The sequence below is a fragment of the Trachypithecus francoisi genome, unplaced genomic scaffold (genome assembly GCF_009764315.1).
Source record: "Trachypithecus francoisi isolate TF-2019V2 unplaced genomic scaffold, Tfra_2.0 Lachesis_group8, whole genome shotgun sequence".
NCBI classification, from domain to species: domain Eukaryota; kingdom Metazoa; phylum Chordata; class Mammalia; order Primates; family Cercopithecidae; genus Trachypithecus; species Trachypithecus francoisi.
This window is the reverse complement of record NW_022681473.1, coordinates 21,623,725-21,648,287: the sequence shown is the minus strand read 5'-3', so window position 1 is coordinate 21,648,287 and position 24,563 is coordinate 21,623,725. Positions and strand designations below refer to the sequence as shown.

Below are 24,563 nucleotides of genomic sequence, written 5' to 3'. Positions count from 1 at the left end.
CAGAATGAAATCCAGATGGTCCTGAAATGTACCCATCGACACAGAATGCTATCTGTTTGTGCTTCTTTAACAAAATATCTGAGACTGGGTGATCTGTAAGTAATAGAATTTTATTTCTCACAGTTCTGGGGGCTGAGAAGTCCAAGATCACGGGCCAGCAGATTTGGTGCATGGTGAGGGCTACTCTCTCTGCTTCAACACATCACCTTATTGTTGTGTCCTCATGTGGCAGAAGGACAGAAGGGAAACACGGGCCAAATGGTGTGTGAAGCCCCTTTTATAAAGGCTTTAATCCCATTTAAGAGGGAAAAGCCAGCTGGGAGCGGTGGCTCACACCTGTAATCTCAGCGCTTTAGGAGGCTGAGGCTGGCAGATCACCTGAGGTCAGGAGTGTGAGACCAGCCTGACCGACACGGAGAAACCCCATCTCTACTAAAAATACAAAATTAGCTGGGCATGGTGGTGCATGCCTGTAATCCCAGAACTTTGGGAGTTCGAGGCGGCTGGATCACGAGGTCAAGAGATCGAGATCATCCTGGCCAACATGGTGAAACCCCATCTCTACTAAAAATACAAAAAGTAGCAGGCCCCGGGCACGGTGGCTCACGCCTATAGTCCCAGCACTTTGGGAGGCCGAGGCGGGCTGATCATGAGGTCAGGAGATCAGACCATCCTGGCTAACATGGTGAAACCCCATCTCTACGAAAAAATACAAAAAATTAGCTGGGCGTGGTGGTGGCTGAGGCAGGAGGATGGCATGAACCCGGGAGGTGGAGCTTGCAGTGAGCCAAGATGATGCTACTGAACTCCAGCCTGGGCGACAGAGCAAGACTCCATCCCAAACAAACAACAACAACAACAACAACAACAAAAAACTAGCTGGACATGATGGCGTGCACCTGTAGTCCCAGCTGCTCAGGAGGCTAAGGCAGGAGAATCGCTTGAACCTGGGAGTCGGAGGTTGCAATGGACTGAGATTGTGCCACTGCACTCCAGCCTGCTGATACAGCGAAACTCCATCTAAAAAAAGAAAGAAGGAAGGAAGGAAGGAAGGAAAGAGAGAGAGAGAGAGGGAGAGGAGAGGGGGAGAGAGAGAGAGAGGGAGAGAGAGGGGGAGAGAGAGAGAGAGAAAGAGAGAAAGAAGGGGAGAAAAAGAAAGAAAGAAAGAAAGAAAGAAAGAAGGAAGGAAGGAAGGAAGGAAGGAAGGAAGGAAGGAAGGAAGGAAGGGAGAGAGAGAGAGAGAGAGAGAGAAAGAAAGAAGAAAGAAGAAAGAAGAAAGAAAAGGAAGGAAGGAAGGAAGGAAGAAGGAAGAAAAGAAGGCAGGCAGGCCGGCCGGCCAAGTTGGGAAGATGGCTTGCGCCTGGAAGATTGAGGTTGTAAAGAGCCATGATCGCACCACTGCACTCTAGCCTGGGTGACAGAGGGAGACCCTGTCTCAACAAAGAGAAAAAGAAAAAAAAAAAGTGAGCTTTGGAATTAGGCTGCCAGAGAGAGGCCGGCTGGGCTTCTGGGTAGGGTAGGGACTTGGAAAACTTTTCTGTCTAGCTAAAGGATTGTAAACACACCAATCAGCGTGCTGTGTCTAGCTAAAGGTTTGTAAACACACCCATCAGCACTCTGTAAAAATGCACCAATCAGCACTCTGTCTAGCTAAAGGTTGGTAAATGCACCAATCAGCACTCTGTGTCTAGCTAAGGGATTGTAAATGCACCTACAGCACTCTGTAAAAACACACCAATCAGCGCTCTGTGTCTAGCTAAAGGTTTGTAAATGCACCAATCAGCACTCTGTAAAATGGACCAATCAGCGCTCTGTAAAATGGACCAATCAGCAGGACGTGGGTGGGGCCAAATAAGGGAATAAAAGCTGGCCACTTGAGCTAGCAGCAGTAAATCGCTTGGGTCCCCTTCCAGGCTGTGGAAGCTTTGTTCTTTCGCTCTTGACAATAAATCTTGCTGCTGCTCACTTTTTGGGTCCACACTACCTTTATGAGCTGTAACACTCACTGCGAAGCTCTGTGGCTTCACTCCTGAAGTCAGCGAGACCACACACCCACTGGAAGGAAGAAACTCCAGATACATCTGAACATTGGAAGGAAAAAACTCTGGACCCCACCATCTTTAAGAACTGTAACACTCACTGCGAGGGTCTGTGGCTTCATTCTTGAAGTCAGCAAGACCAAGAACCCACCAGAAGGAACCAATTCTGGACACACTTTGGTGACCACAAAGAGACTATCACCTATTGCCAAGCAGTGAGTTCCATCAGACCCCTTTCATTTGCTATTCTGTCCTGTTTTTCTTAGAATTTGGGGACTAAATACCAGGCACCCATTGGCCAGTTAAAAGCGACTAGTGGTGACTGCTGAACTAAAGACATGGGTGTCAGACTTTCTGGGAAAGGGCTCTCTAACAATCCTCGACTCTTCAGAGTTGGGAGCATTGGTTTGCCTGGAAGCAGCTTCTGCTTTTCCTGTACTTCAGGGCTAAGCCGAGGGTCGACAGAGAGGAAAGCCATTCAGCTCTGGGGTCCTGACAACAAATTGGTTGACCCTGCGGCCATGAGCAGAACTCTCAAAGTCATGTTGCCCAAGCAAGACTCGCCCATCTATCCTATCTATCCTGACCCCTTGCCTCCTGCGTCCTAATGCCTGTCAGACAAACTTCATCCCGCCTCTCTTCTCAGAGGCTAGTCCCACCTCTAAAAACCACTCCCTGTCTCTGGTGCTTTTCTAGTTTCTCCTATAAGAATGATTTCTAGTATAAACTTCAGGACCCTTTTCCCTTCTTTATGCACCCAGACTCACTAATCAGAAAGACATAATTTTTGCCCAAAGCCCCATTGGCCATGGGGGACTATCCAGAATTTTAGGATCCCTCCTCAGACTAGCAGGCCTAATAAAAGCTGTTCCTGAAGCTAGGATATGGGAAGCCTCAGAAATGATATCCTTCCTATTCAAGTGAGGACGAAAGGCATCACTCTTCCAACTCTGGAGATCCCTCCCCTCCCTCAGGGTATGGCCCTCCACTTCATTTTTGTGGCGTAATATCTTTATAGGACACAAGTAAAGTCCCAATACTAACAAGAGAATGCTTAGGACTCTAACAGGTTTTCAAGAATGTGTCGATAAGGGCCACTAGATCTGATTTTTCTCGATCCTCTTTGTGGTCTAGGAGGACAGGCAAGGGTGCAGGTTTTTGAGAATGCATCGGTAAGGGCTACTAAGTCCGACCTTCCTCAGTCCTCCTTGTGGTCTAGGAGAAAAACTAGTGTTTCTGCTGCTGTGTCGGTGAGCACAACTATTCCGATCAGCAGGGTCCAGGGACCGTTGCAGGTTCTTGGGCAAGGGGTGTTTCTGCTGCTGCATCGGTGAGCGCAACTATTCCAATCAGCAGGGTCCAGGGACCATTGTGGGTTCTTGGGCAGGGGCAGAAACAAACCAAAACCGTGAGTGGTTTTGTCTTTCTGATGAGAAACACTCAGACATCAAGAGGCTCACCTTGAAATGCATCCTAAGCCATTGGGACCAATTTGACAAACCCTGAAAAAGAGGCAGCTCATTTTTTTCTGCACTACAGCTTTGCCCTAATATTCTCTCTCTGATGGGGAAAAATGGCCACCTGAGGGAAGTGTAAATTACAATACTATCCTGCAGCTTGACATTTTCTGTAAGAGGGAAGGCAAATGGAGTGAAATACCTTATGTCCAAGCTTTCTTTTCATTGAAGGAGAAAACACAACTATGCAAAGCTTGCAACTTACATCCCACAAGAGGACCTCTCAGCTTACCCCCATATCCTAGCCTCCCTATAGCTCCCCTTCCTATTAATGGTAAGCCTCCTCTAATCTCCTCGGCCCAGAAAGAAATAAGCAAAGAGATCTCCAAAGGACCACAAAACCCCCTGGGCTATTGGTTATGTCCCCTTCAAGCTGTAGTGGGAGAGGAATTTGGCCCAACCCAGGTACCTGTCCCCTTCTCCCTCTCTGATTTAAAGCAGATCAAGGCAGACCTGGGGAAGTTTTCAGATGATCCTGATAGGTACATAGATGTCCTACAGGGTCTAGGGCAAACCTTCGATCTCACTTGGAGAGATGCCATGCTATCCTTAGATCAAACCCTGGCCTTTAATGAAAAGAATGAGGCTTTAGCTGCAGCCCAAGAGTTTGGAGATACCTGGTATCTTAGTCAAGTAAATGATAGAATGACAGCTGAAGAAAGGGACAAATTCCCCACTGGTCAGCAAGCCATCCCCATTATGGATCCCCACTGGGACCTCGATTCAGATCGTGGGGACTGGAGTCATAAACATTTGTCGACCTGTGTTCTAGAAGGACTAAGGAGAATTAGGAAAAAGCCCATGAATGATTCAATTATGTCTACCATAACTCAGGGAAAGGAAGAAAATCCTTCTGCCTTCCTCAAGTGGCTACAGGAGGCCTTAAGAAAATATACGCCCCGTCACCCGACACACTAGAGGGTAAATTGATCCTAAAACATATGTTTATTACCCAGTCAGCCACAGATATCAGGAGAAAGCTCCAAAAGCGAGCCCTGGGCCCTGAACAAGATCTGGAGGCATTATTAAACCTGGCAACCTCGGTGTTCTATAATAAGGACCAAGAGGAACAGGCCCAAAAGGAAAAACAAGATCAGAGAAAGGCCGCAGCCTTAGTCATGGCCCTCAGACAAACAAACTTTGGTGGTTCAGACACGACAGAAAATGGAGCAGGCCAATCACCTGGTAGGGCTTGTTATCAGTGTGGTTTACAAGGACAATTTAGAAAAGATTGTCCAATGAGAAACAAGCCGCCCCCTTGTCCATGTCTGCTATGCTGAGGCAATCGCTGGAAGGCACGCTGCCCCAGAGTGCAATGGTTCTCTTGGCCAGAAGCCCCCAACCAGATGATCCAATAACAGGACTGAGGGTGCCTGGGGCAAGCACCCGCTCATGTCATCACCCTCACTGAGCCCCAGGTACGCTTAACCATTGGGGGCCAGGAAACTGACTTCCTCCTGGACACTGGCGTGGCCTTCTCAGTGTTAATCTCCTGTTCTGGATGACTGTTCTCAAGGTCTGCTACCATCCAAGGAATCCTGGGATAGCCTATAACCAGGTATTTCTCCCACCTCCTCAGTTGTAATTGGGAGACTTTGCTCTTTTCACATGCCTTTCTTGTTATGCCTGAAAGTCCCACACTCTTATTAGGGAGGGATATATTAGCCAAAGCTGGAGCTATTATCTACATGAATATGGGGAACAAGTTACCCATTTGTTGTCCCCTACTTGAGGAGGGAACCAACCCTGAAGTCTGGGCATTGTAAGGACAATTTGGAAGGGCCAAAAATGCCCACCCAGTCCAAATCAGGCTAAAAGATCCCACCACTTTTCCTTATCAAAGGCAATATCCCTTAAGGCCTGAAGCTCATAAAGGATTACAGGATACTGTTAAACATTTAAAAACTCAAGGCTTAGTAAGGAAATGCAGCAGTCCCTGCAACACTCCAATTCTAGGAGTACAAAAACCAGTCAGTGGAGACTACTGCAAGATCTTAGACTCATCAATGAGGCAGTAATTCCTCTATATCCAGTTGTTCCCAACCCCTATACCCTGCTCTCTCAAATACCAGAGGAAGCAGAATGGTTCACTGTTCTGGACCTCAAGGATGCCTTCTTCTGTATTCCCCTACACTCTGACTTCCAGTTTCTCTTTGCCTTTGAGGAGCCCACAGACCACACATCCCAACTTACATGGACGGTCTTGCCCCAAGGGTTTAGGGATAGCCCTCATTTGTTTGGTCAGGCACTGGCCCAAGATCTAGGCCACTTCTCAAGTCCAGACACTCTGGTCCTTCAGTATGATTTACTTTGGGCTACCAGTTCGGAACCTCATGCCAGCAGGCTACTCTAGATCTCTTGAACTTTCTAGCTAATCAAGGGTACAAAGGGTCTAGGTTGAAGGCCCAGCTTTGCCTACAGCAGGTCAAATATCTAGGCCTAATCTTAGCCAGAGGAACCAGGGCCCTTAGCAAGGAATGCATACAGCCTATACTGGCTTATCCTTGCGCTAAGACATTAAAACAGTTGTGGGGGTTCCTTGGAATCACCAGCTTTTGCCGACTATGGATCCCCAGATACAGCAAGATAGCCAGGCCCCTCTATACTATAATCAAGGAGCCCCAGAGGGCAAATACTTATCTAGTAGAATGGGAACTAGGAGCAGAAACAGCCTTCAAAACCTTAAAGCAGGCCCTAGTACAAGCTCCAGCTTTAAGCCTTCCCACAGGACAAAACTTCTCTTTATATGTCACAGAGCAGGGATAGCTCTTGGAGTCCTTACTCAGACTCGTGGGACAACCGCACAACCAGTGGCATACCTAAGTAAGGAAATTGATGCAGTAGCAAAAGGCTGGCCTCACTGTTTAGGGGTAGTTGCGGCGGTGCCCATCTTAGTGTCAGAGGCTATCAAAATAATACGAGGAAAGGATCTCACTGTCTGGACTACTCACGATGTAAATAGCATACTAGGTGCCAAAGGAAGTTTATGGCTATCAGACAACTGCCTAATTAGATACCAGGAGCTACTCCTTGAGGGACTGGTGCTTCCAATATGCACGTGCATGGCTCTCAACCCTGCCACTTTTCTCCCAGAGGATGGGGAACCAATCGAGCATGACTGCCAACAAATTATAGTCCAGATTTATGCCGCCCGAGATGATCTCTTAGAAGTCTCCTTAGCTAATCCTGACCTTAACCTACATACCGATGGAAGTTCATTTGTGGAGAATGGGATACAAAGGGCAGGTTATGCCATAGTTAGTGATGTAACCATACTTGAAAGTAAGCCTCTTCCCCCAGGGACCAGTGCCCAGTTAGCAGAACTAGTGGCACTTACCCAAGCCTTAGAATTTGGAAAGGGAAAAAGAATAAATGTGTATACAGATAGCAAGTATGCTTACCTAATCCTATATGCCCATGCTGCAATATGGAAAGAAAGTGAGTTCCTAATCTCTGGGGGAACCCCCATTAAATACCACAAGGAAATTATGGAGTTATTGCACGCAAAAACTCAAGGAGGTGCCAGTCTTACACTGCCAAAGCCATCAGAAAGGTGAAGGAGAAAAGGCAGAAGGAAACTCTCAGGCAGATGCTGAGGCCAAAATTGCTGCCAGGCAGAACCTCCCATTAGAAATACCTACGGAAAGACCCTTGGTATGGAACAAACCACTCCAAGAGATTAAGCCCCAGTATTCCCCAACTGAAACAGAATGGGAACTTTCATGGGGGCATAGTTTTCTTGCCTCGGGGTGGTTAATGACAGAAGAAGGAAAGGTACTTATACCTGAAGCAAGCCAGTAGAAAATACTTAAAATCCTCCACCAAACTTTTCATATGGGTATTGAAAACACTCATTAAATGGTCAAATCCCTATCTACAAGGCCAAATCTCCTCTGGACCATCCGACAGATAGTCAAAGTCTGTGAGGTGTGCCAAAGGAATAATCCCTTGGTCCATCATAAGGCCCCTTTGGGGAAACAAAGAATAGGTCACTATCCTGGAGAGGACTGGCAGTTAGACTTCATCCATATGCCTAAGTCAAAGGGATTTCAATACTTGTTGGTCTGTGTTGATACCTTTACAAATTGGATAGAAGTTTTCCCCTGCAAGAGAAGGCTCAGGAAGTGATTAAAGTCCTAATTCATGAAATAATTACTAGATTTTGGCTTCCCCAGAGCTTACAGAGTGACAATTGTCTGGCTTTTAAAGCCACAATAACTCAGGGAATTTCCAGGGCGCTAGGAATACAATATTACCTTCACTGTGCCCAAAGGCCACAATCCTCAAGGAAGGTCCAGAAGGCAAATGAAACACTCAAGAGGCACTTAAGGAAACTAACACAAGAAACTCATCTCCCCTGGCCTACTCTTTTGCCCATGGCCTTGTTGAGAACCCGAAATTCTCCTCACAAAATGGGGCTCAGTCCATATGAAATGCTGTATGGACGACCTTTTCTCACAAATGACCTCCCACTTGATCAGGAAATGGCCAACTTGGTCAAACATATAACTTCTTTGGAAAAATATCAACAAAACCTTAAAAGCCTACCTGAAGGCTGTCACAGAGAAAAGGGAACAGAGTTGTTTCAACCAGGAGATCTAGTGTTGGTCAAATCTCTCCCCTCTACCTCCCCATGTATGGACTCTTTGTGGGAAGTACTGTACTCAGTAATCCACTATCCCCACTGCAGTTAAGGTGGCAGGAGCGGAATCTTGGATTCACCACACCCAAGTTTAATTTTGGACACCCCCTGAGGAACCTGCAGGACTGTCAGGAGTCCCAAGATCAGGCAGACCAGCCTCGATACACCTGCGAACCATTGGAGGACTTGCATCTCCTATTTCAGAAGGAAACATTCCAGACTAAAAAGGCTCCAACCACTGATCCTGAAGAAAAACCCGTCCTCCTTAAAAAAGATAAGTGAAAACCTACATAATCTTTATCTTTAACACCTCTCCTTGCCCCTTCAATGGAATCCTTTTACTATTTCATCTTATTATTAAGCAGCATACTAACCATACTCTTTGCGATAGGACTATATACTGTAGCTCCTGTCGGGATGAAAATCCTAATCACATCAACCTTCTTTCTATCTCCCTTCCTTCTGACAGCAATTTACTCCTACCTTTAACTCAGACTAGATAAGATGATCTCGTCTTCCAGAGCACACTCTTTACCTTCCTATTTACTCTTTGCCTATCTATTCCTCCTGCTTCCTTGGATACCTCATACAATTACCCTTCTCCTTCTACTAGCTCCTAATTGCCTCTACAAGACTCTCAACTTAACCGACTCTCTGTTAAACCAGTCCAATCCTTCCCTGACAAATGACTGTTGGCTTTGTATCTCTCTACCAACTTCTGCTTACGTTGCCACTCCCATTCCCGCAAAAAATACTGGGTCCTTACCAACTTAACCTACCACCCTCGTTATGAAGGAAAAGACCCTTTCCGACTTCTAAATCTGCAATCATTAGCTGACTTCCCCATCTCTGATAGGACCAAGAATACCGTAACAGGACGTGCAATCCAACTTTTGCGTTCTTACATTTCCAACCTCACCTATTACACAAGCAATGAAAAGCCCACACACAGCCCTGTAACTACAAATACCATCTTAACTTTCCAAGCCCCTTTAGGCATCCAACGCAATCTGTTATCAGGCCTGCCCCTGGGGCATCTACTACCCATCAGTGTAATTACATCCTACAACTTCAAGCCCCAACTGATCATGGTAACTTCCGAGTTACCCAAACAGCTCCATTCAGATGTCTTGTCCACTTCTCAGGGCCCCAAAAAATCATCACCTCCTCCCTGCTTAACAAACAGTCCAGGTTTTGTAATGGCAAACATACTCCCTGCATGACCATCCACCCCTGGACTCCCTGCAGCAGCGTCCCCATCACTAGTGAAAGCCTTCTCATCCCCTCCTTTAATCACTCTCTCAAATGGTTCCTAGTAGATACAAAATGGTTTTTTCTTCCAATGGGAAAATAGAACACAGGGAGCCACTCAGTTTGCTCCCAACACCCCTTTCCAGCCACTCACCAGAGCTACCTTGGCAAGTAGTCTAGGAGTATGGGAAAATGAAAACAACAAACTCACGCATCTTTTTAACATACACAGCCAGTTCTGTCTATCCAGCCAAGGTATACTCTTCTTATGTGGAACGTCGACCTATATCTGCCTCCCCACTAACTGGACAGGCACCTGCACCTTAGTCTTTCTAAGTCCCAACATTAACATTGACCCAGGAAATCAGACCCTATCAGTACCCCTCAAAGCTCAAGTCCATCAGCGCAGAGCCACACAAGTAATACCCCTACTTATAGGGTTAGGAATGGCTACTGCTACAGGAACCAGAATAGCCAGTTTATCTATTCATTATCCTACTGCCACATACTCTCCAAGGATTTCTCAGATAGTTTGCAAGAAATAACGAAATCTATCCTTACTCTATAATCCCAAATAGACTCTTTGGCAGCAGTGACTCTCCAAAACCTCTGAGGCCTAGACCTCCTCACTGCTGAGAAAGAAGGACTCTGCACCTTCTTAGGGGAAGTGTTGTTTTCACACTAACCAGTCAGGGATAGTACGAGATGCCAACCAGCATTTACAGGAAAAGGCTTCTGAAATCAGACAATGCCTTTCAAACTCATACCAACCTCTGGAGTTGGGCAACATGGCTTCTCCCCTTTCTAGGTCCTGTGACAGCCATCTTGCTATTACTCGCCTTAGGGCCCTGTATTTTTAATCTCCTCGACAAATTTGTTTCCTCTGGAATTAAGGCCATCAAGCTACAGATGGTCTTACAAACAGAACCCCAAATGAGCTCAACTAACAACTTCTACGGAGGACCCCTGGACCAACCTGCTGGCCCTTTCACTGGCCTAAAGAGTTCCCCTCTGGAGGACACTACAACTGCAGGGCCCCTTCTTTGCCCCTACCCAGCAGAAAGAAGCTAGAGTGGTCATTGCCCAATTCCCAACAGCAGTTGGGGTGTCCTGTTTAGAGGGGGGATTGAGAGGTGAAGCTGGCTGGGCTTCTGGGTTGGGTGGGGACTTGGAGAACTTTTCTGTCTAGCTAAAGGATTGTAAACTCACCAATCAGCACTCTGTGTCTAGCTAAAGGTTTGTAAACGCACCAATCAGCACTCTGTAAAAATGCACCAATCAGTGCTCTGTGTCTAGCTAAAGGTTTGTAAACGCACCCACCAGCACTCTGTGTCTAGCTAAAGGATTATAAACACACCAATCAGCATTCCATGAAAACACACCAATCAGTGCTCTGTGTCTAGCTAAGGGTTTGTAAATGCACCAGTCAGCACTCTGTAAAAACACACCAATCAGCACTCTGTGTCTAGCTAAAAGTTTGTAAATGCACTCTGTAAAAACGGACCAATCAGCACTCTGTAAAATGGACCAATCAGCACTCTGTAAAATGGACCAATAAGCAGGATGTGGGTGGGGCTAAAATAGGGGAATAAAAGCTGGCCACCTGAGCCAGCAGCAGCAAACTGCTTGGGTCGCCTTCCAGGCTGTGGAAGCTTTGTTCTTTCGCTCTTGACAATAAATCTTGCTGCTGCTCACTTTTTGGGTCCACACTACCTTTATGAGCTGTAACACTCACTGCGAAGCTCTGTGGCTTCACTCCTGAAGTCAGCCAGACCACGCACCCACCAGAAGGAAGAAACTCCAAACATATCTGAACATGTGAAGGAACAAACTCCAGACACACCATCTTTAAGAACTGTAACACTCACTGTGAGGGTCTGCGGCTTCATTCTTGAAGTCAGTGAGACCAAGAACCCAACAGAAGGAACCAATTCTGGACACACCAGGACTCAAAACTCATCTCAGTTAAGGAACATGGTACCAGTTAGTTGACGTCTGTCTATTTTCTCATTTGTAAAGTGGAGATGATAATAGTATGTCCTAGCCCATAGAGTTTTTGAGAATTGATTCACATGAAGTGCTCAGAACTCTGCCATCACTTAATATATGCTGGTTATTATTGGGATAACTCCCAATATCATTACCATTAGCATCATCATCGATGTTGTCATCATTATTATCATTAGGACCAATCAAAAGCCCTTAGCTTAAGTGACCAGCTAGAAATAGAGAAAAATAGGAAACGATTTAAAGCAAACCCCAGGACTGTTACAGAGGAAAAAGAAGACCAAGAAGCATTCATAAACCTGACAAACATGGCTAAGTAATAGACTGCATGAGGAAGAGCGGTGTTTAATGAAACTGCCTGGCAACTTAGACAAGGGTGAGGGTTTTTTTCTGTTTGTTTGGTGGTGGTTTTTGTTTTTGTTTTTTGAGCCAGACTGGAGTGCAGTGGCACCACCTCGGCTCACTGCAACCTCTGTCTCCCAGGTTCAAGCGATTCTCCTGCTTCAGCCTCCCAAGTAGCTGGGATTACAGGTGCCTGCCACCATGCCCAGTTAATTTTTGTATTTTTAGTAGAGACGGTTTTGGCATGTTGACCAGGCTGGTTTCAAACTCCTGACCTCAAGTGATCCTCCCACCTTGGCCTCCCAAAGTGCTGGGATTACAGGTGTGAGCCACCACGCCTGGTCATCAAGGGTCAGTTTTAAAGGAGTTTGTATGAATAGCTATATTTTAGAACATAGAAACACAAGTTTTTTTCCTCTTCTTAAATTTGTTTTTAAAAATGGATACATAAAATATATTATGTGTATATATTGGCATACTTATTGTAATGAATTAAAACATTAAGCGAAAGCAAAGGTCCCCCAAGCAAACACAGCTTTATTTCCTGCCCCAGATTGCTTTTTCTACATTTAAACATATATGTATTACTACATCAAATACCTAACTTGAAGGATGTGATCAAAATACAGCTTTATTGGCTGGGCACAGTGGCTCATGCCTGTAATCCTAGCACTTTGGGAGGCCAAGGCAGGCGGATCGCTTGAGTTCGGGAGTTTGAGACCAGCCTGGGCAACATAGCAAAACCCTGTCTCTACTAAAACTGCAAATATTAGCCAGGTGTGGTGGCATGCGCCTGCAGTCTCAGCTACTTGGGAGGCTGAGGTGGGAGGATGGTTTGAGCTCAGGAGGTTGAGGTTGAAGTGAGCCAAGATCACACCACTGCATTCCTGCCTGGGCAACAGAGCCAGACTATGTCTAAAAATATATATACATATATTATATATTATATATTAAACTATAATATATAAAAACATCCAAGAATAATAAAGCTGTATATAGCTATATATGTCTATATATAAAAATATACATATATATATATAGCTTTCTTATTGTCTTTATAAAAATATACACACACACACATATATATATATAGCTTTCTTATTGTCTTCCACCACCTCTTTAAAATTTATTCAGGTGGTGTCTTAGTCCATTCATGCTACTATAACAAAATACCTTAGAAAGGATAATCTATAAACAACAGAAATTTATTGCCTCAGTTCTGGAAGTTGGGAAGTCCAAGATCAAGTCACCAGCAGGATCTGGTGTCTGATGAAGGCCTGTTCTTTATGGATTGTGCCTTCTGTGTGTCCTCACAGGATAGAAGGGGCAAACATGCTCTCTCAAGCCTCTTGTATAAGGGCACTAATCTCATTAGTGGGAGCAGAGCCTTCAGGACATAATCATCTGTCAAAGGCCCCACCTTTTAATAGTATCATTTTGGGGGGTAGGTTTCAACATGTGAATTTGAGGGGACACAGTCATTCAGACCATAGCAGGTAGGGTCATCTCATTCCAGCCCTAGAGAGAAATTCTGGCAGAATCAGGCCTTTTCTGCTTCAGAAATTAAAACATCCATTTCAACATGTGAATCCCAACTTAATTTCCAACCAGATCTTGTTCTCTTCTCCAGCTGAGGTCGCTCCCCATTTTGCCTTTCTTCTCTATATCCTCCACTCAGTTTGGTGGGCAGCTTCTGACCCCTCCTGCGCAAATGCACTGAGAGGGGAACATGAGAAGAAAGGAACAGTAGAACCTCGGAAAGGTCTGGACGATGCAGTACCACAGGCTCTCTGGTGTGATAGAGACCAGGTCTGTCCTGTGGCCACTCCAAGGGCCTTTAGAGGCCACTCCCAACGGTGACCCCGTGAGGTGCTGATGTGCTGCTCGCAGTCACCACTCTCTTTCTGCCGCCATTGACTCTTGCCGTGGGGGCTTTCTTACTCTCAGGCAGAAGGACTCAAAATGAATCCAGATTCTCTTTCTCTTTTATGGGGCTCATCTGTGCTCTAAGGGAATCACTCCCATCCCCTCGCTCCAGCAAAATCTGGGAACACAGTAGATCCCAACATGGCCACCTCCACTCTGCAGCCACGGGTAACCTGAGCTTATCAGACATGTCCAGTCCTTTGTATCTCTTAACCACCTGGGACCATATTTCAGGCTCCTCAAAATGGCCCCAAGCTTGAGGGAAGGGGATAGAAATTGCCCTCAACGTACTCACAAAAACATCTTTCTCTAAAACATAAAAATAAAAAAATCTTATCACCAATTGCTCTCATTTCATTCCCTAATTCTTTTTGTTTCTCCATGAAAGTCCAAATTGTAATTTTTTAAATATTGAATTTTACACTTGATTTCTTATTTTTAGACAGGGGTCTTGTTATGTTGCCCAGGCTGGACTTGAACTCCTGGGCCCAAGTGATTCTCCTCACTTAGCTTCCCAAATAGCTGGGACTGTTGGCTATCACACTCAGCTCTAATCCTTTTTAGGGTTTGAAATTTATCCTCAATCTAACTGAGAAATACAAGAGCCAGTGAGTTCTTTTGTAATCATTTCCTGTGTATATTCTGTACAAGTGGATCTGGCTTTGAAATTTACAGTGTATTAGAGTTTGATGTTTCAATCTTGAAATTTTAACATCCTTTAACATCCTTTTACACATACACACATAACTTTGTTTTGTATGCTTTGTATGTTTTACCTAATGGGATCATCTTATACCTGCTTTTTAACTTTTTTTTTCTTTTTCTGAGATAGAGTTTTGCTCTGTGGCCCAGGCTGGAGTGCAGTGGCATGATCTGGGCTCACTGCAACCTCTGCCTCCTAGGTTCAGTAGCTGGGACTACAGGTGCGTGCCACCACGCCTGGCTAATTTTTGTATTTTTAGTAGACACCAGGTTTCACCATGTTGGCCAGGCTGATCTTGAACTCCTGACCTCAAGTGATCCACCCACCTCAGCCTTTCAAAGTGCTGGGATTACAGGTGTGAACCACAGCACCCAGCTATATATAGATACGATAATTATATAATATATATATAAATTTTCATCTAAACTTGTATCTTAGAAATTCTTATCAGTAAGCGTACGTGATTTCATTTATTTATTACTCTCTTGGACACTATACATAATCAGGTGGCCCCAATTCTTTACCCTGGCAGCAAAGATAAGCAAATTCTTCCAGCAGGCCGAATTTGACCCCACACTTGATGAGCGTGGTGGACACAGAGGGTTTTTTAATGGCATAGGAATGCTTTTTGCTTCCCACCGGACCCACTACCCCCTATTGCCACTGATTAATATTACCTTCCTTGAATCAGGAGGAAACCGTTTGTGACTTCTCATATGTAAGATCTTCTAAGGGCAGAAACGCAATTATCTCTGTATTAATCTCCCCGCCCACCCCCACCCCTCCCATCGAGAGCCGCCAGCCAGGCTCAAGCTTTCAAAAAGGCGTGAGATAATCCAATCATCCTTGCCGCTTTTTGCTCCTCCAAGCTCTAGAGGGCGACAAAAATCGCGGAGGCGCATTGGATTCTACTGAAGGCCGCTCCCGACGTGCGCGTCTTTACGTAGACGTCGGGGGCGGAGCCGCGCTGTGAGCGGTGACTGGCGGCGGCACTGGCGGCAGCTGGAGGTGTAATAGTGCAGGTAGTGGGTTTGGAGAAGTTCCGAGGCGGCGGTGGCTCCGGTGAGGACAAGGATAGCGGGCCCTGGGCTTGTCGCTCACCATGCCGACGGTAGAGGAGCTTTACCGCAATTATGGCATCCTGGCCGATGCCACGGAGCAAGTGGGCCAGGTGAGTGAGTCCCCGGGCGGCCTGCAGGGCCCGGCGCTCCGCGGCCTTTCCAAAGCGCTGCCCGCCGCGCTCTCCCGGGCCGGGCGGGGGCTGCGGCTTCATCCTCCCGGGGGAGCTCGTAGCCTCCCCAGGCCGTCTCATCGGGGTGGGCCTCTCTGGGAGTGTAGACTCCGGCTTCCCCAGGGAGACCGCGGTCCCCAGGGTTCCAGGCTTCCCTGCCTCTCTCGCCCAGCCTTTTCCCACCGTGGCGTAACCTAACTCAGCCCGTTCAGGCTCACGTTAATTCTCCTCCCGAGCTTTCCTCTTTAGGATTCTCTTAAGCCTTTTTCCTTTTCGGTGGAGCTCAGTCCTTCCAAGATTAGATGTGGAGTTTTCTTCAAGAGGTCAAGATGTGTTGTTTTTTTGTTTTTGTTTTTGTTTTTTTTTTTTTGGAGGCAAAATTCGGCTACTAGTTGAAGAAGAGTGTTTAAGAAACAGAAGTTTGTGAGAAGCAGAAGAGGGACTCTTTGGTCCAGACTTTGATGAGGGCTCACGGTTTCATTTATTCAGTACATTTTTTGAGCGCGGAGCGCTAGAGATACAGATGGAAAGGTCCGCGCGCTCTCAGAATGTACAGTTAGGAGGGAGTGTAGTGAGTGATAAATAAGAAAGGCATCGTGAGGCCCGGCGCGGTGGCTCACGCCTGTAATCCCAGCACTTTGGGAGGCCCAGGCGGGCGGATCACGAGGTCAGGAGTTCGAGACTAGCCTGACCAACATGGTGAAATCCCGTCTCTGCTAACAATACAAAAATTAGCCGGGCGTGGTGGCGCGGGCCTGTAATCCCAGCTACTCAGGAGGCTGAGGTGGGAGGATTGCTTGAACCTGGGAAGCGGAGGTTGCAGTGAGCCGAGATCGCTTCACTGCTCTCTCCAGCCTGGGCGACAGAGCGAGACCCCGTCAAAAAAAAAGGGGGGGGGGTTGTTTTTTTGTTTTTGTTTTTAATGAAACGTGTTTGAAGAAAATAAAACAGGGCTGGGCGAAGGAGTGTGTGAGAGTGCAGCTCTGAATGGAGTTCTCTGTAAGAGCGCTCTTGCCATGCTTGCCGCCGATACACAGTTTCTCAGCAGTGTTAAATTATCCGTACGAGCCAGTTCCCTGTATGAGTTTTCAAGTACCGGAGTACATTGAACTTGATAAGTGGCTGGGAAAAGAACCAGGCTGTCCTGGAGGCAACTTTGATAATTGTTTTAGAAATCCCACACCATAGCTTTTCGGTGCTTAGAACTTTGTGATTTTTCTGCTTACGCATCCCTTCTTGGAGAAAGTGGAAGATTCTAGTCTATTAACAGTCGTGGGAGTACCTTTCCCGTCCCCTTTTCTGAACATAATTCAAATAAGACCTTTCTGAGCTGAAAGAAAAAAAAATTCATGTTGGAGCTTTATTGTAGCTTAATCTAGAATTGTGAATATACCAGTTTGAAATAGCAAATGATTTTTTTTTTCCTTCATTCCCTGTCAGTAGGGAATTTCACTTTTATCAGTGAGAAATGTATAGGGATATTCTGTTGTACATGTGGATAGAGTGTGTAGGTCGGTTGTGAAGGAGGAATATTCTGTTCATTAAGAAGATAAAAACTGCCGGGCATGGTGGCTCACTCCTGTAATCCCAGTTCTTTAAGAGGCCTGGGAGGGCAGATCACTTGAGGTCAGGAGTTCGAGACCAGCCTGGCAAACATGGTGAACCCCCATCTCTACTAAAAATACAAAAAATAGCCAGGCGTGGTGGCGTGCGCCCGAAGTCCCAGCTATTTGGGGGGGCTGAGGCAGGAGAATCACTTGAACCCGGGGGGGCAGAGGTTCCTGTGAGCTGATACCAGGCCACTCCAGTTCAGCCTGGGCAACAGAGTGAGAATCCATCTCAAACAAAAAATTAAAAAAAAAAAAAAGATAAAAACTATGTAGGATCAATCAGTTTGAATCTGTTATTCCTAAAAAGAACTAGTAGTGAAGATATTCTCAATCGTATAATTTATCTGGGACTTAGTTGGGTAACTTTGTAACAAATTGTTCTACCTGTGTTTGACTTTGTTGCACATCAGTAGAGGGGATAGGATGAAAGCTAGAACTGTGATTCTGTCAGGAATCTTTCTAAGAAGAAACCGTATACATAATGCTGTCCCATTATCCCACTTTAATTTTGAGACTTGCTTACATTTCCTTCTCATGTCATTCTTTATAAAAACCAGATTGAATTGAGAGTTCTCCCCCAAGGAGTCAAAATGTCTTTCTTGGAGCAAAAATGTACTTGCAGCAAAAATGTACTCTTTATTTAGTAAGGGTACTTAAGAGACAAGTTTGTGAAATAATAAAAAAGGATAACTTTGTCTACACTTTAATGAGAACTCATGCTTTATTCGGTAGGTTTCACCTACCATGTACCACACACCCGGCTGGACACTGGAATTTAACACAGTTCCCTGTAGATTATGGGTCATCAACGCGTTCTGTATTGACAGCTGTCAAGCAACTATCTAAACTATCTCTGCATAATGAGATGCAGAGATTAGCTCAGACTGCTCAAACATTGTGAATTTTAGGAGAACCGAAGATAATGCCTACTAATTCTGCTCTATTGGGTTATAGTTCTCCCTTTTAGATAAAATGCCTAAAATCACTTACTAAAAGACAGTAGGTTTTAGGATATTGCTTGTAATTTTAACTAACAAATGCAAAAGCCAACTTAGTAGAGAGGACACCATTTCATTTGTTTTTAAGGAGAGAAAACCGTGTTCATGTTCCTGATGTAGCAAAGCCTGATTTTCAGGTCAACTTACGAGATTTATGATCAGTACTAAGTTTCCTGGCAAACACGTGTCTGGATACTTCTGAGACTGCATTGGAGTTTGTCAGTCTTGACTTCCTTCTAACTTTTATTTTGATTATCAACTTTTACTAGAGAGGAGAGCACAACAGTTTTTCTGATTGCTGCCACTACAGACTAGTCCCTCCCCGTTATTGTCAATACTCCTTTCAGAGTAGTGCCTTCTAAATATATAATAAACACAAGCCCTCCGAGGTTTTATCAGCTAATTTCCCCAAAGCAGATCAAATCCTTCTCTTTTTGAACCCCTTGGCACGATGTACTTATTAACAATACTTCAGACTTGTATTTTATTTTATTTCTTATTCCTGTACTTATTATAACTTATTATAACGTCTCAAGGGTTAAATCCATTGATTGATTGATTGATTCTCTTCTTGCACTGTATCTTGCCCTTCAGTAAGCATTTCTTTTTCATAGTTGAAGAAATGTATTCAAAGAAGGAACAGAGAAACCATTTACAAAATAAAAACCATTTACACAGATTAATGGATAAAGGGAACTTTATCATACACACATACGTACATCTATGAGCATGTATATTCTAATAAGCAAACTGCAGATGACAAATTCTAAGTGCAGAATTATTTAATACCTCAAATCTTCCAGTCTTACCATCTTCTCATGTAACCCCCATGTTCTGCCTATGCGTTCATCCTGCCTTTCCTCCACTCTGCTTCTGCCACTCCTTCAGGTCTCACTCTTGTGTGCTCCTTTACCTTTCTAATCTCCTTTTCCACTGCACTCTGCCCAGGGCTCCTGACTAGCCATAATAGAGCAAGTTGTGGGCCCACCATTATTTTAAATTCTGTTTCAAATTATTATGAATTTACTTAAAATATACTTAATTTTATATGATGTAGTCAAAATCTTAAAAGTTAAAAAATGTATCAGACACCTGTTAAAGGACCACGGCAGTCTGGCTGATTAGATGTCTGTAATGCTGAAACCCTGATTCCTCCTGTTCTGTCAATCATTGAGTACCCTAGCTTTGCAGGGTTGGCGTGTAGGCTTCTTGGACTTTTATTTCTTGAAATACCACTCTTGTAGTAGCGTTTTTTGTATGATTAAGCTAAAACCGCTGACTAACCAAGTTCGTAATCCCTCAGAAATACGTGGAAGTATTTATTTCGCTTCTCTGAGCCCTAGTTTCCTCATCTAGAAGATAGGAGTAGTAGTAACACCTGTTGTGATATAGACAAGGAATCACTCAGTCCCTGGTAGACTTTCAATAAATATTGCTAATGATTCCTTTTTATTTGATTCCAGATTTAATATTTTTTTCTTGGCAAAAGGAAGTTTTGTTTTAAGTAGGGTTTTTTTTTTTTTTCACTTAATTTTGGACAGCGTAAGGAGTTTCTTCAAATGGCTTTATAAGTAAGTTTGAGTTACAGGGAATTAGATTTGTGATACCCTGCAAAAAGTAAGGATGTCAGAACAAACTTTGATTTTATGAAGACTGCCTAGAAGTCTGAGGCAAACCACAGGAATGTAAAGTGGTAGAGAAGTCAGCATGATTTCTTTTTTTAATGTTTGCGGTGAAAAGTATGTCATACACCTTTCTTTATTTGACACTGGGTCTTGCTCTGTCAGGCTAGAATGCAGTGGCGCAGCCACGGCGTACCACAGCCTCTCTCCTGGGCTCGAGTGATTCTCCTGCCTCAGCCTCTCGAGTAGCTGGGACTGCAAGCACACACCACCATGCCTGGCTAATTTTATATTTTTTGGAGAGACGGGGTCTTGATGTGTTTATAATACATTTTTCAGTGATGACTCCTGAAGCCTGATACATCTGCATTTCATGAAGAAGCTAACCTTATTCACAGAAATTTCTGTTATTTGGGAGTTGTTCTGTAACTTTGCATGCTGCTTTATTTTTTCACTTAGCATTATCCACAAAAAGAATCACTGTAAAATAAATCTGGGAATTCTGTAGTTCATTGGATGTTTATTGGTCATTCCCCGCTAGATGGTGTGAAGTAAGCTCATGTGTCTGAAACACTTAGAACACTCCTTATACATAATAAACGCTATACTGTGTATACGTTTGGTCAAGATTATAATTTTTAAGTTTTTTTTCCAGTTACTTTTATTAATATGTCCAAACAGAAGATATATGTGTAGTCTTTCTGTATTTGTTACTGTTATTGACCATCTTTATCAGCATCATTTCATAAAACAACTGGTTTAGAGGCAAGCACTTAAGGAGGATTGGGAACTTATTGATTCCTCCCATTATGAGTATTTGAAGGAGAGCACTTGTGATTTTTTTTTAAGGAAACAAATGAGCTTTGAGTGTATTGTTCCAATAAAAAGTTTAAACATGTGACATTAGAGTCTGTCTTAATCCAAAATTGTCTGGCTCTATGGAATGGTCACGGCTTTCATATACTGCTATGAGGTAAAATTAAGCTGCACTTCCTAATATTGCTGGAATTGCTAAATTTCTGGAATGTATTCCCTTCACCTTCTTCATGGTGCTAATTGGAAACAGGTAAATTTTTTTTTTAAGTAAATATGGTGCAATTCTTTGTGAAGTCTATGGTATTCATTATGATTTATTTACTTGTTTAAGATGGAGTCTCGCTCTGTCACCCAATCTGGAATGCCATGATGCGATCTCAGCTCACTGCAGCCTCTGCCTCCTGGGTTCAAGCGATTCTCCTGCCTCAGCCTCCTGAGTAGCTGGGATTAGAGATGTCTGCCACCACGCCCAGCTAATTTTTGTATTTTTAGAGAGGGGGGGTTTCACCATGTTTAGCAGGCTGGTTTGGAACTCCTGACCTCAAGTGATTGCCCACCTCGGCCTCCCAAAGTGTTGAGATTACAGGCGTGAGCCACCACAAATTTTTTTTTTGGAGACGGAGTCTCACTGTGTCGTCCAGGATGGAGTGCAGTAGTGCGATCTCGGCTCACTGCAACCTCCATTTCCCAGACTCAAGCAATTCTCCTGCCTCAGCCTCCCAAGTAGCTGGGATTATAGGCGCATGCCACCACTCCTGGCGAATTTTTGTGTTTCTTAGAGACGGGGTTTAACCATGTTGACCACGCTGGTCTTGAGCTCCTGACCTCAGGTGATCCTCCCAAAGTGCTGGGATTACAGGCGTGAGCCACCACACCTAGCGCATTACAAATTTTTTAAGCATGACACAGTCACAAGGCTAGAGTCAGTAATCACTAGAATGAAGAAGCGCTGGTATATTTAAAAACACACGTATGCTTTTTCCACTTAAAATTAGACTCGTCCATCTCCCCCAACTCAAAAATTAACCAAAGATGGAAGAAGAACAGAACTGGGAAGATAAGTGTCCCATTTAAGTAGTAAACTTCCGAAAATCAACTTTATTTCTTAGCCTGTGTAAAAATTTAAAGCACACACTAACATGTTTTATGGTCTTTTACTTAGCTTCCCATCTTTCAAAATCATGTGTCTTTCTTTATTTCAGCATAAAGATGCCTATCAAGTGATACTGGATGGTGTGAAAGGTGGTACTAAGGAAAAACGATTAGCAGCTCAATTTATTCCAAAATTCTTTAAGCATTTTCCAGAATTGGCTGATTCTGCTATCAATGCACAGTTAGACCTCTGTGAGGATGAAGATGTATCTGTAAGTATATGAGTGACACTTTATAGCAGTCTTTCAGATGTTTCTGTGTGTGGCTAATACAATTGGAGTAGCAATCTGATATATCAGAGTACACAATAAAATACTACAGTATGGTCTGGCATGGCATCATACCCAGGCTTAAATTTACATATGATAAAATGTATTAGCCTTTTTCACCACCTTTAAATTATGAAAAATGCATAGAATCTCAAAATACTTAGTTTTGCTTATTTGTCCACTGTTAAAAATAGATTGTGGCTCACATCTTGTTTCATAGATTGTTATTCATTGTGCATATGAAATTAGACTTTTTAATCAATTTGTGCTTACTTAGATATTTAAATTATTAAGTGTTATAAAATAAAATGTACTTTCACTACCCTTATATATTTTGCATGGCAGAAAAATGGTCTGTGTAATAATAAGTGAATAGGATTACTAGATTAAAACAAATAGTTTTTGTTTTTTGGGTTTTTTTTTTTTTTTTTGAACAGAATTAACTGGTAATAGTTCTGGCTGCTGACACAGGTTCCTAAGAATATTCAACTGTTAGTTCTTGTCTTTTCAGATGAAACAGCGAATTGCCAACATTTCATGCAGAATTTGCTGGATATACTTTCTTTTGTGTTTTTAATAGAGACAGGGTCTCACTCTGTTGCCTAGACTGGAGTGCAGTTGCACATCCATAGCTCACTGAAGCCTTGAACTCCTGGGTTCGTGCATTTTTTCCACCTTAGCCTCCCAAGTAGCACAGGCTACCGTTCCTGGGTGATTTTTAATTTTTTTGTAGGGTCTTGCTATGTTGTCCAGGCTGGTCCCAAACTCCTGGCCTCAAGCTGTCCTCCCACCTTGGTCTTCTGAAGCATTGGGATTACAGGCATGAGCCACCTCACCTAGCCTGCTGTACATTTTTTATGTAAAAATTGAATAAGCCAAGATCAGTATTTGGAATTAAACATGCAGGATATAGGCACAAATGTTGTATTTAGTAGTCAATACTGAACATTCTAAAGTAAACAGTTAACTGGATATAACATTGCCACAGTAGCCATTTTTAAGGAATACTATATTATAAGCCCATAGGTAGTAAAAACCTAACAGTTGCATTAATTAGCCTGTAAACAGTTGTTTATAATCGAAGTCTCTCCTTCAGCCAGACATTGTTAACATCACTTTTTAAATTTTTTTCTGTGTAACTTGAATATTAAATTGGAGCAAATTCTTTTTTTTTGAGACAGAGTCTCGCTCTGTTGGCCAGGCTGATCTCAAACTCCTGACCTTGTGATCCGCCCGCCTCGGACTCCAAAGTAGGAGAACAGCCTGGGGAACATAGGGAGACTTGCCTCTAAAATTAGCCAGGTGTGGAGGCTTGCATCTCTACTTCCAGCTACTAAGGAGGCTGAGGCAAGAGGATCTCTTGAGCCTAGAAGGTCAAGGCTACAGTGAGCCATGATTGCACCACTGCACTCCACCCTGGGCAACAGGGAAAGACCTTGTCTTTTTAAAAAAAAAAAAAAAAAAAGCTGTGTGTGTTATTTTAAAGGTGATAGTATTTGGTTAATTTTTGTTTGAAATCATGCCTAGATTCGACGTCAAGCAATTAAAGAACTGCCTCAATTTGCCACTGGAGAAAATCTTCCTCGAGTGGCAGATATACTAACACAACTTTTGCAGACAGGTAAGGGATTTTATTACCTTTTTCTCTAAATATATATCTTCTTTCTGAAATGTTGACTCTTTTTAGGTTTTGAATGGGGTGCAGGAGAGCTGGAGGTCCTACATCTGATAGAGATTAAATTTCCTACTTTCCTTCAGTAGGTTAAAGTGTAGTGATTTCTGGTTATCTAATTCCTAGTATTGTTTTGGTTTTAATTCTGTTATTAAGGTGTAATGACTAGATTTTTCTGAGCATTTTGATGTATCATAATTTTCCCCTCAATTTCCTGTCGTTTCATAATTGTAGCATCTTAATAAAAGTTTTTCAGGCATGCCAGATGGGGTTCTCTACCCTTATAAGGAACATGTATCTTTTTGGTATTTGAGGAAATGGCTTAAGTTATAAGTTTCCTGTCAATGTAACCTTGAGAAACTATGTTGAATCAAGTTTGAAACTGAAGCAGATGATATGTTTCATATTCATTATGCCACTTTTTCTTTATCCAGATGACTCTGCAGAATTTAACCTAGTGAACAATGCCCTGTTAAGTATATTTAAAATGGATGCAAAAGGTAAGGCCAGTTCTTATTCTGAATGGTGTTTGATGTCTTACAGAATCACAAAGTTAGGTGTTACTCATTAAGAATAAACTCTAGGGTTTACCCAGAGTTCTATTTCATAAAAATTTTAAGTATTGTGAAAAAAGTCTCCTTAGGTCAAGATGTTTATAACTAGAAAAACCAGCAGAAATAACTGCAAAAACAGATCAAATTTTTCCATTAGAAATCTGTTGGAAGAACTCCCTTTGACACTTTAAAGAAATTCTTACAAAATACTT

General features: G+C 43.5%; 1 protein-coding gene across 2 annotated transcripts in view; it reads left to right on the top strand.

Moving 5' to 3' along the window:
- Window positions 1-15,362: 15,362 nt before the first annotated feature.
- The window catches only part of API5 (apoptosis inhibitor 5), a 31,992-nt gene continuing 22,791 nt past the window's right edge, over window positions 15,363-24,563 (top strand). For both annotated transcript variants that reach the window (XM_033205336.1, XM_033205335.1), the window contains exons 1-4: window positions 15,363-15,598; window positions 21,907-22,068; window positions 23,653-23,746; window positions 24,232-24,297. In XM_033205336.1, the coding sequence (XP_033061227.1) occupies window positions 15,530-15,598; window positions 21,907-22,068; window positions 23,653-23,746; window positions 24,232-24,297 (391 nt within the window). In that variant the 5' untranslated portion in view covers window positions 15,363-15,529. The remainder of the gene's footprint in view (window positions 15,599-21,906; window positions 22,069-23,652; window positions 23,747-24,231; window positions 24,298-24,563) is intronic.